Source organism: Carcharodon carcharias, chromosome 3, assembly GCF_017639515.1.
Source record: "Carcharodon carcharias isolate sCarCar2 chromosome 3, sCarCar2.pri, whole genome shotgun sequence".
In the NCBI taxonomy this organism is placed as follows: Eukaryota; Metazoa; Chordata; class Chondrichthyes; order Lamniformes; family Lamnidae; genus Carcharodon; species Carcharodon carcharias.
Genome location: NC_054469.1, coordinates 60789704 through 60803560, shown reverse-complemented (window position 1 = coordinate 60803560; position 13857 = coordinate 60789704). Strand labels below are relative to the sequence as shown.

Below are 13857 nucleotides of genomic sequence, written 5' to 3'. Positions count from 1 at the left end.
ATTGGTGTGCGGCTACATCAAGCTTGCACAAGGTATGCAAGCACCAAGTGTCACTACGTACTGAGGCTCTGTCGCCAGTGTTGTGAAGGACAGGCCTAGCCATGTTGCCGCAGAACGTTCCATTCAGTTAAACCATTCGGTGCCACCTACATTTCCTGGAAAATATTTTCCAAGAAAACATTTTTCACCACAAGTCCATCAGGCATTGGTCGGTGCCCTGTGGGAAAAGATGACGGTGGATTCCGTCTGATGGTTTCCTGAGCAGACTGTCAAAGTCATTTGGCAGAATGCCTCATTGCCAGAACTTTCAAACAAGTACCAAGATAAAGCTTGGCTGATGATGTAGAATCTGTGTGGGTAGAGTTGAGGAACCGCAAAGGTAAAAAACCATAATGGGAGTTATGTACAGGCTTCCAAACAGTAGTCAGGATGTGGGGCACAAGATACACCAGGAGATAGAAAAGGTGTGTAAGAAAGGCAAGGTTACAGTGATCATGGGGAATTTCAATATGCAGGTAGACTGGGAAAATCAGTTTGGTAGTAGATCCCAAGAAAAGGAATTTGTGGTATGTCTACGAGATGGCTTTTTGGAGCAGCTTGTGGTGGAGCCCACTAGGGAACAGGCAATTCTAGATTTAGTGATGTATAATGAGGCAGATTTGATAAGGGAGCTTAAGGTGAAGGAACCCTGAGGAGGAAGTGACCATAAAATGATAGAAATTACCCTGCAATTTGAGACGAAAGAGCTCGAATCAGATGTAACGGTATTACAGTTGAACAAAGGCGACTACAGAGGCATGAGAGAGGAGCTGGCCAGAATTGACTAGCAGGAAAGACAGTGGAACAGCAATGGCAGGAGTTTCTGAGAGTAATTTGGGAGACACAGCAAAAATTCATCCCTAGGAAGAAGAAGCATACTAAAGGGAGGACGAGGCAACCATGGCTGACAAGGGTAGTCGGGGACAGCATAAAAGCTAAAGAGAAAGCATACAATGCGGCGAAGAGCAGTGGGAAACCAGGGGATTGGGAAGCCTACAAAGACCAGAGGACAACTAAAAAAGAAATAAGGAGGGAGAAGATTAAATATGAAGGTAAACTAGCCAGTAATACAAAAGAAGATTGCAAGAGGTTTTTTTTTTAGATATATAAAGTAAGATAGGGGCAAAAGTGGACATTGGGCAGCTGGAAAATGACGCTGGAGAAGTAGTAGTGGGGAACAAAGAAATGGCGGAGGAACTGAATAGGTACTTTGCGTCAGTCTTCATGGTGGAAGACACGAGTAACATCCCCAAAGTTCAAGAGAGTCGGGGAGGCAGAGGTGAGTATGGTGGCCATTACCAAGGAGAAGATGCTAGGAAAACTGAAAGGTCTGAAGGTGGATAAATCACCTGGACCAGATGGATTACACCCCAGAGTTCTGAAGGAGATAGCTGAAGAGATAGTGGAGGCATTAGTGGTGATCTTTCAGGAATCACTCAAGTCAGGGAGGGTCCCAGAGGACTGGAAAATCACTAATGTAACCCTCATGTTTAAGAAGGGAGTGAGGCAAAAGACGGGAAATTACAGGCCGATTAGCCTGACCTCGGTCGTTGGTAAGATTTTAGAGTCCATTATTAAGGATGAGATTTCAGAATACTTGGAAGTGCATAGTAAAATAGGGCAAAGTCAGCATGGTTTCATCAAGGGGAGGTCATGCCTGACAAATCTGTTAAAATTCTTTGAGGAGGTAACGAGTAGGTTAGACAAAGGAGAGCCAATGGATGTTATCTACTTGACTTCCAAAAGGCCTTTGACAAGGTGCCGCACAGGAGGCTGCTCAGTAAGATAAGAGCCCATGGTGTTAGAAGCAAGGTACTTGCATGGATAGAAGATTGGCTGTCTGGCAGGAGGCAGAGAGTGGGGATAAGGGGGTCCTTCTCAGAATGGTGGCCGGTGACTAGTGGAGGTCCGCAGGGGTCAGTGTTGGGACCACAACTTTTCACTTTATACATTAATGATCTAGATGAAGGAACTGAGGGCATCCTGGCTAAGTTTGCAGATGATACAAAGATAGGGACAGGTAGTATTGAGGAGGCGGGGAGGCTGCAGAAGGATTTGGACAGGTTAGGAGAATGGGCAAAGAAGTGGCAGAAGGAATACAACGTGGGCAATTGTGAGGTCATGCGCTTTGGTCAGAAGAATAGAGGCATAGACTATTTTCTAAATGGGGAGAGAATTCAGAAATCTGGAATGCAAAGGGACTTGGGAGTCCTAATCCAGGATTCTCTTAAGGTTAACTTGCACGTTGAGTCGGTAGTTAGGAAGGCAAATGCAATGTTGGCATTTATTTCAAGAGGACTAGAATATAAAAACAGGGATGTGCTGCTGAGGCTTTATAAGGCTCTGGTCAGATCACATTTAGAATATTGTGAGCAATTTTGGGCCCCGTATCTCAGGAAGGATGTGCTGGCCCTGGAGAGGGTCCAGAGGAGGTTCATTAGAACGATCCCGGGAATGAAAGGCTTAACATATGAGGAATGTTTGAGGACTCTGGGTCTATACTCGAGGGAGTTTAGAAGGATGAGGGGGGATCTGATTGAAACTTACAGAATACTGAAAGGCCTGGATAGAGTGGACATGGGGAAGATGTTTCCATTAGTAGGAGAGACTAGGACCCGAGGGCACAGTCTCAGAGTAAAGGGAAGACCTTTTAGAACAGAGATGAGGAGAAACTTCTTTAGCCAGAGAGTGGTGAATCTATGGAATTCATTGCCACAGAAGGCTGTGGAGGCCAGGTCATTGAGTGTATTTAAGACCGAGATAGATAGGTTCTTGATTGGTAAGGGGATCAAAGGTTACGGGGAGAAGGCGGGAGAATGGGTTTGAGAAACTTATCAGCCATGATTGAATGGCGGAGCAGACTCCTGCTCCTATGTCTTATGGTGAGAAAGGTCCTCCCCAATAGATCCTTCCTCAAAGCCTGGAGGCTCACCGCCTCCTCACACTGTCCTCGAGGCTGCTGCAGTGTGGAAGAGACCATCGCCACCTCCTTCTGAAATGTTCATTTGCAAAGCAGGTCTGAAGAGAGATGCAGTTATTTTTGTCGAGGTTCAGCCTGAACCGCTCCATAAAACAGGATTGAATGCTCTGTGAGCTGTTCAAAGGGACGCACACCAAGATGGTACATCAACTGCTGCTGGAGGACTATCAACTCAGTGAAAAACATTCTTTGGTCCGCCTAAAACTGGTTGACCTTCCAGTGCAAAGAGCTGTCAACAACAGTGTTGCAGACTGGCACATTCCAAGGTGCAAGATTATATATTGAGGGACACACTAAAGCTTGGAGCAGTCTGCAAAAGCTCACCTCCTAAAGCCCTCCTGCCATAATATACTGAGGGTCTGGAACCCACATCAAACCCCTTGTGCAGTATGCATCAGAGAATATTTGACATAAAATGTTAATGTACAAATTGTAAATATAATCCACAATTCTAAGTATAATAAGGCACCTCAGAGTGCCACATTCTGTATTGAAAGAAATTGATCTGTTTTACACTTCAAGTAATGTCAAATTTGAACTGTTATGAAATGTACTTTCACAAATTTTAGAAATCAAGTATAGTCTTGGGGAAAAAAACCTGACAGACCACACGGCTTCGACCTAGGCATGGGATTTGGTCATGGCAAAGGTACACCCACCTTGTCGCCTGCAAGTTCCTCCTCACCAACATCTGGGAACTTGTACCAAAACTGGGAGAACTGTCCCACAGACTAGTCAAGCCTGATACTGTAATACTCACAGCACCATACACTTTAACCCAAGTTCCAACTTCTATCACTATTCCTGGATATATCCTGTTCCACCAGCAGGATAGACCCAAAAATGGTGGCAGCACAGAGGTGTACAATCTGGAAGTAGCAGCCTCGAGTCCAGAATCCATGAAGTCTCATAGCACCAGCTCAAGTATGGGCAAGGAAACTTCCTACTGATTACCAACTACCACCCTTCCTCAGCTGAAGAATCAGTGCTTCTCCATGTTGAACGCCACTTGGAGGAAGAGCTAAATACAGCAAAGTCACAATACATGCTCTGGGTAGGGGACTTCAATGCCCATCACCAAGAGTGGCTCAGTAGCACCACTGCTGACTGAGCACTGAAGGACATAGCTGCCAGCATGGACCTGGAGAGAACCAATGTGAGGAAAAACCTATTACCTATTTGGCCTCAACCTTACCAAACAACCTGTCGCAGATGTATCTGTCCATGACAGTATTGGTAGGAACAACCATCACAAAAGAACACAAAAAATAAGAGGAGTAGGTTACATGGCCCATCAAGCCTGCTCCGCCATTCAATATGATCATGGCTGATCTTGGGCTTCAATTCTACTTTCCTGCCCACTTCCCACATCCCTTAGTTCTGTGAGGCACCAAAAATCTGTCCATCCCAGCCATAAATGTATTCAACAATGGAGCACCCACTGGGGTAGAGAACTCCAAAGATTCACAGCCCTTTGAGTGAAGTAATTTCTCCTCCTCTTAGCCTTAAATGATCAGCCCCTTATCCAGAGACTGTGCCCCCAAGTTTTAGATTCCCTGACCAGCAGAAACAATCTTTCAGTGCCCACCCTATCAAGTCCCTTCAGAATCTTGTAGGTTTCAACGAGATTGCCTCTCATTCTTCTAAACCCCAGAGAATAAAAGCCAAATTTAATCAGCCTTTCATCATAGGACAGCCTTCTTATCCCAGGGACAAAAACTATCCTTTGGAGACAAAGTTCCAATGTCATTTTGAGGACACCCTCTATCATGTTATGTGGCACTGCCATCATGCTAAACAGGATACACATATGGAACAGATCTAGTAGCTCAGAACTGAACATCCATGAGGTGCTGTGAGCCATCAGCATCAGAATTGTATTCCAACAACCTGAAACCTCAAAGCTCTGCATATTTCTCATTTGGACCAAACTTGGTTCAATGAAAAGCACGCCAATCAGCACAAGGCATACCTAAATTGGAGATGCCAACTTAGTGGAGCTACAGCACAGGGCTACATACATGCTTAACAGAGAAAGCAGCATGCTATCGACAAAGCTAAAGATTTCCACAACCAATGCATCAGATCTAAGTTCTGCATTTCTGCCACATCAGCTTGCGAATGATAGCGGACAACTAAATAACAGGAGGAGATGATTCCATGAACATTACCCCCATCCTCAATGATGGCACAGCCCAGTGTCCGAGGGAAAAAGACAAAGCTAAAGCATTTTACAACCATCTTCAACCAGAGTGCTGAAGTCCCTAACATCACAAAAGCTCAACTTCAGCCAATTCAAGTCACTCCAAGTAATATCAAGAAATGGATGAGTGACTGTACAGCAAAAGATTTAAGCCATGACAATGCGCTAGCAGTAGTACTGAAGACTTGTGCTCCTAGCCAAGGTATACGAGAATAGCTACAGCACTGGCATCTACCCAACAAAGGGGAAAATTGCCCTGGCTCGTCCTGTCCACAAAAAAAGGGCAAATCCAACCCAACTAATTACCACCCCTACTAAAAACCAAGCTATTCTCAAAGTGATTGATGGGGTTGTTAACCATTATATCAAACAGCACTTAACTCACCGATAACTTGTTCACTAATGTTAAGCTTGGGTTCTGCCAGGGACCACTAGATCACAGATATCATTATAACATGGACGAAAGAATAAAATCCCAGAGGTGAAGTGAGTGATTGCCATCATTATAAGGCAGTATCTGGGTGGCATCAAGGAGCCCAAGCAAAACTGAAGTCAATGGGAATTCTGCCCCAACTGCAGTCGTACACAGCACAAAAGAAAATGGTTGTGGTTGTTGGAGATCAATCATCTCAGCCCCAGAACATCATTGCAGGGCTTCTCAGGATAGTATCCTTGGCCCAACCATCTTCAGCTGCTTCATTAATGATCTTTCCTTCAACATAAGGTCAGAGGATGTTTGGGAATGACTGCACGGTTTTAAGTTCCAGCTACAACTCTTCAGATACTGAAACAGTCCATGCCTGCATGCAGCAAAATCAGGACAATAGCCAAACTTGGCCTGATAAGTGGCAAATAACAGCTGCCTCATGCTAGTGCCATCTCCAAGTGGAGAAAAAAAATAACCACACCCCCCGCCCTTGATAAATACAGCAACTACAAAAAGGTCAGAGGCTGAATATTTTATCATGATCTTTTCCATCATCAACAAGTCACAGGTCAAGAGTGTTAAGAATGTGATGGAATATTCTGCACTTGATCCAATAAAAATGTATCAGACTATTTTATTATCCTATTGATTTAGCATAAACACTATGGGCAAAATTTTGCTTAAAATATAATGACATCTGAACAAATGCGCAAATTGGCCAGCAAGCTGTAGCAAGGAAGAGATACCCCATGAATGACGGATATGCTATCTTGTGCTCAACCGCCCCATGAATTTCATGAAGCTGCTCCACCAGCACATTAATCTCTCCACTGAGAGCCAACTCTAGTAATTAACAGTGCAAGTATCCTTTAAACAATGTGAAAATTATTAGTGACTGTCAGTCAACTTCTCTTGGCCAGAAAGTGAACAATAATAAATGTGGAGGAGTTTTATTCCTTCCGGTTGTCAACTGTTTTAGATTTTAAAAATGTCAGATTTTACATTTTTTTTCCCTCTTTTTCTTTCTGTACCTGACTTGACATTGAATCCACCTACTTTAGCTCTCAGTTTATTTCTCAAACTTCAAATCTTATTGGTTAAAGAACTACCCTGTATGCTCAGTTGTGTGCCAAGACCTGAGATACCCAGTTGCTCTTGCTGTGCCATCAGTTCGGTTTGCACTTCCAGCAACTTTGTGTAAAAATATTAAACTTAAACATGCACGAGCAAATCTAGTGGAGTGTGATACGAGATGCCATGCTCCAACAAAATCTGCCTCTCCTCAAGTGGAAAGGTCTGTACTACATATAAAATATTGTAAAGTGCCATGGCACGATTAAAAGAGAAAGCATACTGCAGCACAGATTTTGCAGCATATACTTAGGGTCAAGGGTAGAGAGATTTTTTTCGACTAACAGCGTAGATATGTATAGTATGGGCTAAAGTGAAAAACATTAAACATTTCATTAAAATACATATTAAAAACACATGTTTCACAAAATGACTACTCAATTTCACTTCATAACCCATTGCTATTGCTGTCAAATTTGTATTGAATACTGCCTCCTGGTGATGGAATACAATTCTTGCCTCAAGTACAAGCTCTTTCTGGCATATTTTATTCTGATCAGTTTTTTTTCCTGTTTTTGTGTTCTTAATACAAAAAGGCAAAACTGCCATTTTGAATTCTGTTAATTCTAAATATCAGAATTGTGCAATATTTAAAGTTACCAAGAATACTACCACTTTTTATATTAAAATAATCCCAAGCATAAATTCTAGCTAAGAGCAATTATGACTATGCACAACACATTTGTTCTTTTAGGAGAGGATTTATTGAAACTTAAGTTAAATTTTTCTGAGTGTAAAGTAGACTTTGAAAAACCTTCAGATTTCAGGTTCACTCACACAGAAAAATTTACATTTATTTACGGAACAAAATTCACAAATGTTTTTCTACACCAGAAACTCAATATGAACGCCAGCCATTGTTGTTGCAATACAATGATGATGGGAACAGATTCTGTCCTGATAGGCAGGTTATTTGGGCTAGATAAGGATGGGAAAAGTAGGGAGCGCAAGTATAAAATACATCGTGGTTAAATGACAAGAAGCATTTCTTTTCAGAGAGAGTCATCGGCTTCTGTGACAGATTACCTCAGCATGCACTAAGTATGGAATCCCTACAGACCCTCAAAAAGGGAGCTGGACAAGCTCCTGAGAGAGAACAATTCATGCTATAATAAGGGCAGCTGGGATTAGCAAAACTCATGAGGTTACTGTGGTCTCCTGGGGATTTGCTTGCATTTCGGAATCAGAGAGGAATTTCTATGAGTTTTTTCCTAAATTGACCTTGGATCTTTTCCCCTGTACCAGGAGACTGCATGAATGCAAGATGTAGGGGTGGCACCCATGGTTTAAAAGGCTGCCCAATTCTGAATGGGGTGGCTTTGATGGGACAGATGGTCTTTTCCCATCATTCTTTTCCATATGTATGCCTGTAAATTTATATACAATTATCCTTGAAGCTTCTGGGTAATAAGCAAACCGTAAAATTGAAGTTGATTTCAATAAAATTATTTAATGACAAGGAAATTGCGCGCTGAAATGTTGGCCAATTTGGTTCACTGCATGGAAATGTCCTGAGCTCAACTATGTCTATCTGGGAAATGCAGCTAATTGCTGCCCCACAGAAAAACAGGGCGGTGGTGGAGTGCGTGGGATGGTGGGGGGGGCAGTGATGAGGGAGTAAAAAAGCCTTAAACAAATGACATCACATTTCAATCTACTATATCCTAGCAGTCTTGCATACAGCATGCATTCCCTGTAAGTATCATACTTTGGTCAAACAGTATATCTTCCGACACATATCGTAGACGCACACACTAAAATGTCCACTCACTAGTCCTCTATGCGTGTAAAATTCCTACAATTTACAAGTGAAAAGATTATACAGTTATTTTAGTACAGTTGTGCTTCATTTTTAAATGGCTTAGATCAGCTACATGTGGCTTCCTTTCTTGAATTCACTTCTTTTAGTGCCAGTTACTCTTCATTCCTAAAGATTGTGTTTCAGGAATCCATTAGTTTATTTTACTGAATAAAAACAAAATGCTGGAAATACTCAGCAGATAACATGATTTCCAGTAGCTGCAGGTTCTCCCCTTAGGCTCTAATACATATTGCACTGTCAATTTAAAAAAAAACTATGGTTAATTGATGATGCTTAATTTTTTAATTTAACCACACAATTAAACAAAAATGCAGTGACAAAGTACTGTGAGCAAAAATGAATTTTAAGTAAAGATTAATGGAAATTTGTGACTACACTTACTTTAAGATAAAGATTGTTTATGCCCCAAAAAATTCTAGTTTAAAAAAAGTTATATTGAAAGTACAGATTAAAATATAAATATAATCTGCATAATTGAGTGATGATTAAAGTAGTACATTCATCCTCTTCTTAAAAAGCATAGTATAAAATGGGTTAACGTTGGATTTCAGTAAGCAAACATGCATCCACAAAACTTTGCCTCACAAGCATATATTTGTAGATTTTTAAAAATGTAATATTTTAAACAAAGGTCAGAAACTGTTATTCGCATTTCTCCTGAGGTGGCTTAAAAATCCTCTAAACCAGGATTGCCTATTATATATATTATGTATTGACATTTGTCCGTCAAGATTGTCCAAATACTACAATTTTCATCCAGGAACTAATGTAAATAAATATTCAGCACTAAGTCAATATAAAATAATAATATATTTGCCAAATTGTTTTGGGAAAAGTCTTACCAGTTTTCAATTCAATGTAGCAGATCATAAATGCAGTAACTTGCCATGAAACGCCAGAATAAGACAGATTTATACTGCCAGTGGCAGGGAGGCAGTGGAAGTGGAGAAACATAGAGTTCAGAAATTTTTCAACACACACACCCACCTACATGCGAACTAAGCATCACGTGTATAACAACAGCTTAATTATAAAAATATCAAAACCTAATTTTATACTAAAGTAGTATTCATGCACAAAAACTGACAGGTAAATAACAAAAAGAGTAGCTTCGGCATTCACCACAAATCACAACCTGCAGTTTTATCACTGGCACACAAATTTTAAGAATGTATTTAACCAATGAACAAAAACAAACAATAACTATTGTTTCTGAGCAAACTCTCTAAAAGCAAGTTACTATGCCTTCTATCGTTCAATTAATTCAATATTATGGATAGCCAACTCCAAGAAGAACGTACATTCTAATGGGTTTCATTAAACATCATACCTCTGTCTTTTTTCTTCATCTTTCAGAACTTCATAGATAGCCACCAACTAAACACAAAAAATCAAAATACAAAATATTTAAACAAAAATACAAATATAAGGAAAGTGCAAAAAAAAATAAAGGCTGCCCTTACTTGTCTAAATTGAATTTCTGCATTTTCATCTTTGTTCTTATCCGGGTGCAAGATCAAAGACATTTTCCGATAGGCTTTCCTGATGTCTGCGGATGAAGCATCCTGCAAAAATACAAAGTCGACTTTGTCAGAAATATATAAGGCTCTTAGCATAGTGTTATGATCGAGGAAGACAGCGGACCCAGTACGGCTCCTCAGGCAATGTAATTTGAGCAACAGCCACGCTATGCATTCAGCTGCACATGACTAAACAGTCATTGGTTCTGACTTCTTATTCTTTTTCGATTCTCTGAACTACTGCAACACAAAAAAGTCAGTATACTTTCTCTAAAACCTTCTGGATAAGGACTTTGTTCAACAGTGAAGGAATAGGGAGGGGAACACAGCCTGTTAATAACATGATACTGCTCAACAACAGAGGCACCTGCTTGCTCAGAGACCAAGTCTTTGCTTATTCAACCTCTGTATATTGCTGCATGGATCCTTTTTTTAAAAAAAAAATACTGCACACAACCGTTAATATTTCTAGCAGTGCTCGATCCTCTTCAGACAAAGAGAGATTTCAATCTACATGCGTGAGACCGCTGCAAACGCTGTAGTTTTTAAACAAGCAGTAATTACGAGATTTGACACATCTGTACAACACAAAACAAAATCAAACAAGCAATTTTGCGATTCCAAAATCAATACAAGTTATTGCACAAAATGTTCAGCTTTGAACCTTAAAATAGGAAAATGACAAATCAGAGTTTCAGCTAATTAGTCTTGCTGCATTACTTAATTGCAAACAGAACTGCACAGCATATCTGTTTAATATATTTGCATAGCATATATATTTCTCAATACAGTTCAAGGTTTACAGAACTTTGATAACGCTTAACCCTACCTATGTAAAGGTGGAAGTTATTTTTCCCTCAAAGGGTTTCTATAAACAGATTGCGAAATGCAATTTATAAATTAATGAAATTTCACCTTTATTAAAAACGCTAAACCATTTCTCAAAAAGGCGGAAATGGAAAAACATAGAAGCTTGTGTAAATCTTCAACTTTCTAATATTAAGCATGATGCAGCACTTATTTTTCTGCAACATTGTCCTAATACATTTTCAAATCCATGTTTAAATGTCATCCATAGCAGACATCGCTCTGGTAGAGAAAAATAGCACTGGCTCATTCAAGAATTCTGAAATATAAATTTACTTCAATATTGCAAATTGCTTCAGTTTAATTCAAAATTTGGCTCCTGGAATAACAGAGTGACATTAACACATAATAGTCTGACAAGTGATATCTGAGCATTTAGCCCTCAGGTTCAACACTTCTGCTTCCAGCATGCTTTGTGATAATTTATGCCAAAAAAAAGGAACAGTACAAGAAAGGACCTCTAAAAAATGTGACTAGCAGCACTGAATTGTTTGTAGTATCTGAAACAGCTAGGATATTAAAGCCACAACTTAAGTTTTAAAATGAATGTTTGCTATAAACAAAATTTTGAACAAAGCTGGTTATGTATGCTATAGCATATAAAACCTTCTCAATCATTTCAAACTTAAAGCAAAAAATAAAATTCTGAAAGAAAAGAATAAAAAATACCTACAGTCCCTTTTCACCCTTTCAGTTCACGTATAGCAAATTGTTGGAATTCTCCAATGATATAGCAGACATATTCCCTATAACTTCTATTTTAATAGCTAATGATGTAACCTGTGCACATCTTGTTTCAGAAAATTGTCAATGTTGTTAGTATTACAAAATGACTGCATAAAAATTCAAAGCGTTCATCCATCTAGGCCACAGTGTTCTGTGCTCTCTAACCTAAAGTGTACTAGGAAAATGATCATTTGTATACATTACTCTATAGAATATCATGCTTATTAGATTCTTTAACTATAAGCCTGCAGCATGACAATGTTGTCATCTGTAAATTTTCTAGTTATATTAAAACTGTTCATGTATGTCAACACCAATCACAATGACCCTAAACACAATTGCTCTTTTTGAGTGCCATATAGCTCACGTACAAATAAAATGAACATTCTAATACTGCTACTCATCAAGTTACTACAAAGTAGCTAATTTAGTTGTGCAAAAAAATAAAGAATGCAAATTTAGCACATTTTTTGATAAAAAATGAGTTCTAAAAACTGCAGTGATTAGATTTTGTAAACATAGGAGTTAAAAAAACTGCAAATGTTGGAATCTAAAATAAAATGGAAAAATACTAAAAAGGTCTAACAGCAACTGAAAGCATATTGAGACTGATACATTTCATCAGAAACCTGAACAAAGGGTTATTATTTAAAACTATAAACTGCCTTGCCCTTTTTTCAGGGGTTTAACTTTGAACAATTTTTGTAATACTATTTTTAGAGCTACAAAAAAAATGATTGTAAACTGGACGTGTGCAGTTGGTTCACAAAGTGCTAAGTCATTGGTCCATAATTACAGAAGATGATGCCGAATTGGGTCAGGCATTTCCCGCACCACACCCACCCCCCCCAAAAACCACCCCACCCGCGCCCCTGCACCCCCCCCCACCACCATCACCCCTCCCGCCACCCCCCCCATATGCTACATCAATCCTTGTGTAAATCTTAACAGACAGAAAAGGGCAGTACTGAAGAGACGAAGGAGCATGCTCATCATCCCAGAAGAGAAAAAAAGGCAAAAGCAGCAAACATAATATTGTGAACTAGCTTACATATTTTCTCAGAAACTTCTAATCACGTTTGCTTAATTCTCAGGTGTTACGATAGTGATCGATTTCACATTTTGGACAATTAAAATTTTAGTACTTGCAAAAATTGAAATCTCAAAGTATTGTTTATAAATTGTAATTCGGATAATGCCAGTTGAAAAAAAACCCACTCAGTTTCAGAAATATTGGACCTTCAATTAAAAGCTCTAGGCTGTGGTATAATTATTTATTACATTCTCATAAGTGCATCAGGAAATTAGACTACTTCATTAAAAAAAACAGCACTGATTGAAACAATTCATTGCTTTCGTTCACATTGACCACAACACTTCTTTTTACCTTCCCTGTTCGAAAAAGATTCTTTTGATCACATGTTGAACAATTTACATAGATTTACCACATTCACAGTTGGGTTGGGTCAGTTAAGTTTGGCACTTTTAATTAAAACATCAATAACTGGGCATCAATCGGATGATACCAGCAAGTGCACAAGTTTTACTCCATTCATGTCTGAATAAATCATTTTTAAAAATGTTCTTTCCGCCACTCCTGTGGTTGCTTACACTGAAGTAGGGATCCAAAATACAACACCCTTTGATACCCACTTAGACAAAGAATTGTTCAACCACAGATAACATCACAGCCAAGCCAGTTCTAGCCTCACCCAACAACCACATTTGCACATGTTCAGCAGGGCCATTAGGTACCAATTGAAAGCAAGGTAATTTTATTGTTTTCTCTTTCCACCAACCCCTCCCCCCCCCACACCCCCCTCCTCCAACTCATTGCTCTGACTAAGCTCAGCTTAATTCAGGACAGTTAAAGACTGAACTTAGGATATTTGAATATACTTCTGAAACTGTTTTCAATCTATCAGCCCTGAATTTTACATCATGGAATACCAGTGAACAAATATATGACGATCATCTCTAACATTTGTTTCTCCATTATTTTAGTGAAAACATTGGCAGATTAACACCTTCAACAATTGAGATGGGAATTTAAGATGGCCAGTTGGCTAAGTGCTCATCTGCTTGTATTCCACAACATAATTTCTGTGCCATTGTATTCACATCATCTTCTCTGAATCCAGT

General features: G+C 39.5%; 1 protein-coding gene across 1 annotated transcript in view; it reads right to left on the bottom strand.

The window, feature by feature from the left end:
* dnajc1 (DnaJ (Hsp40) homolog, subfamily C, member 1) overlaps window positions 1-13857 on the bottom strand; it is a 329426-nt gene that overhangs the window by 257691 nt on the left and 57878 nt on the right. The window contains exons 2-3 of the mRNA XM_041183360.1: window positions 10066-10167; window positions 9933-9979 (exon numbers count right to left, since the gene is read on the bottom strand). Coding sequence (XP_041039294.1) covers window positions 9933-9979; window positions 10066-10167 — 149 coding nt within the window. The remainder of the gene's footprint in view (window positions 1-9932; window positions 9980-10065; window positions 10168-13857) is intronic.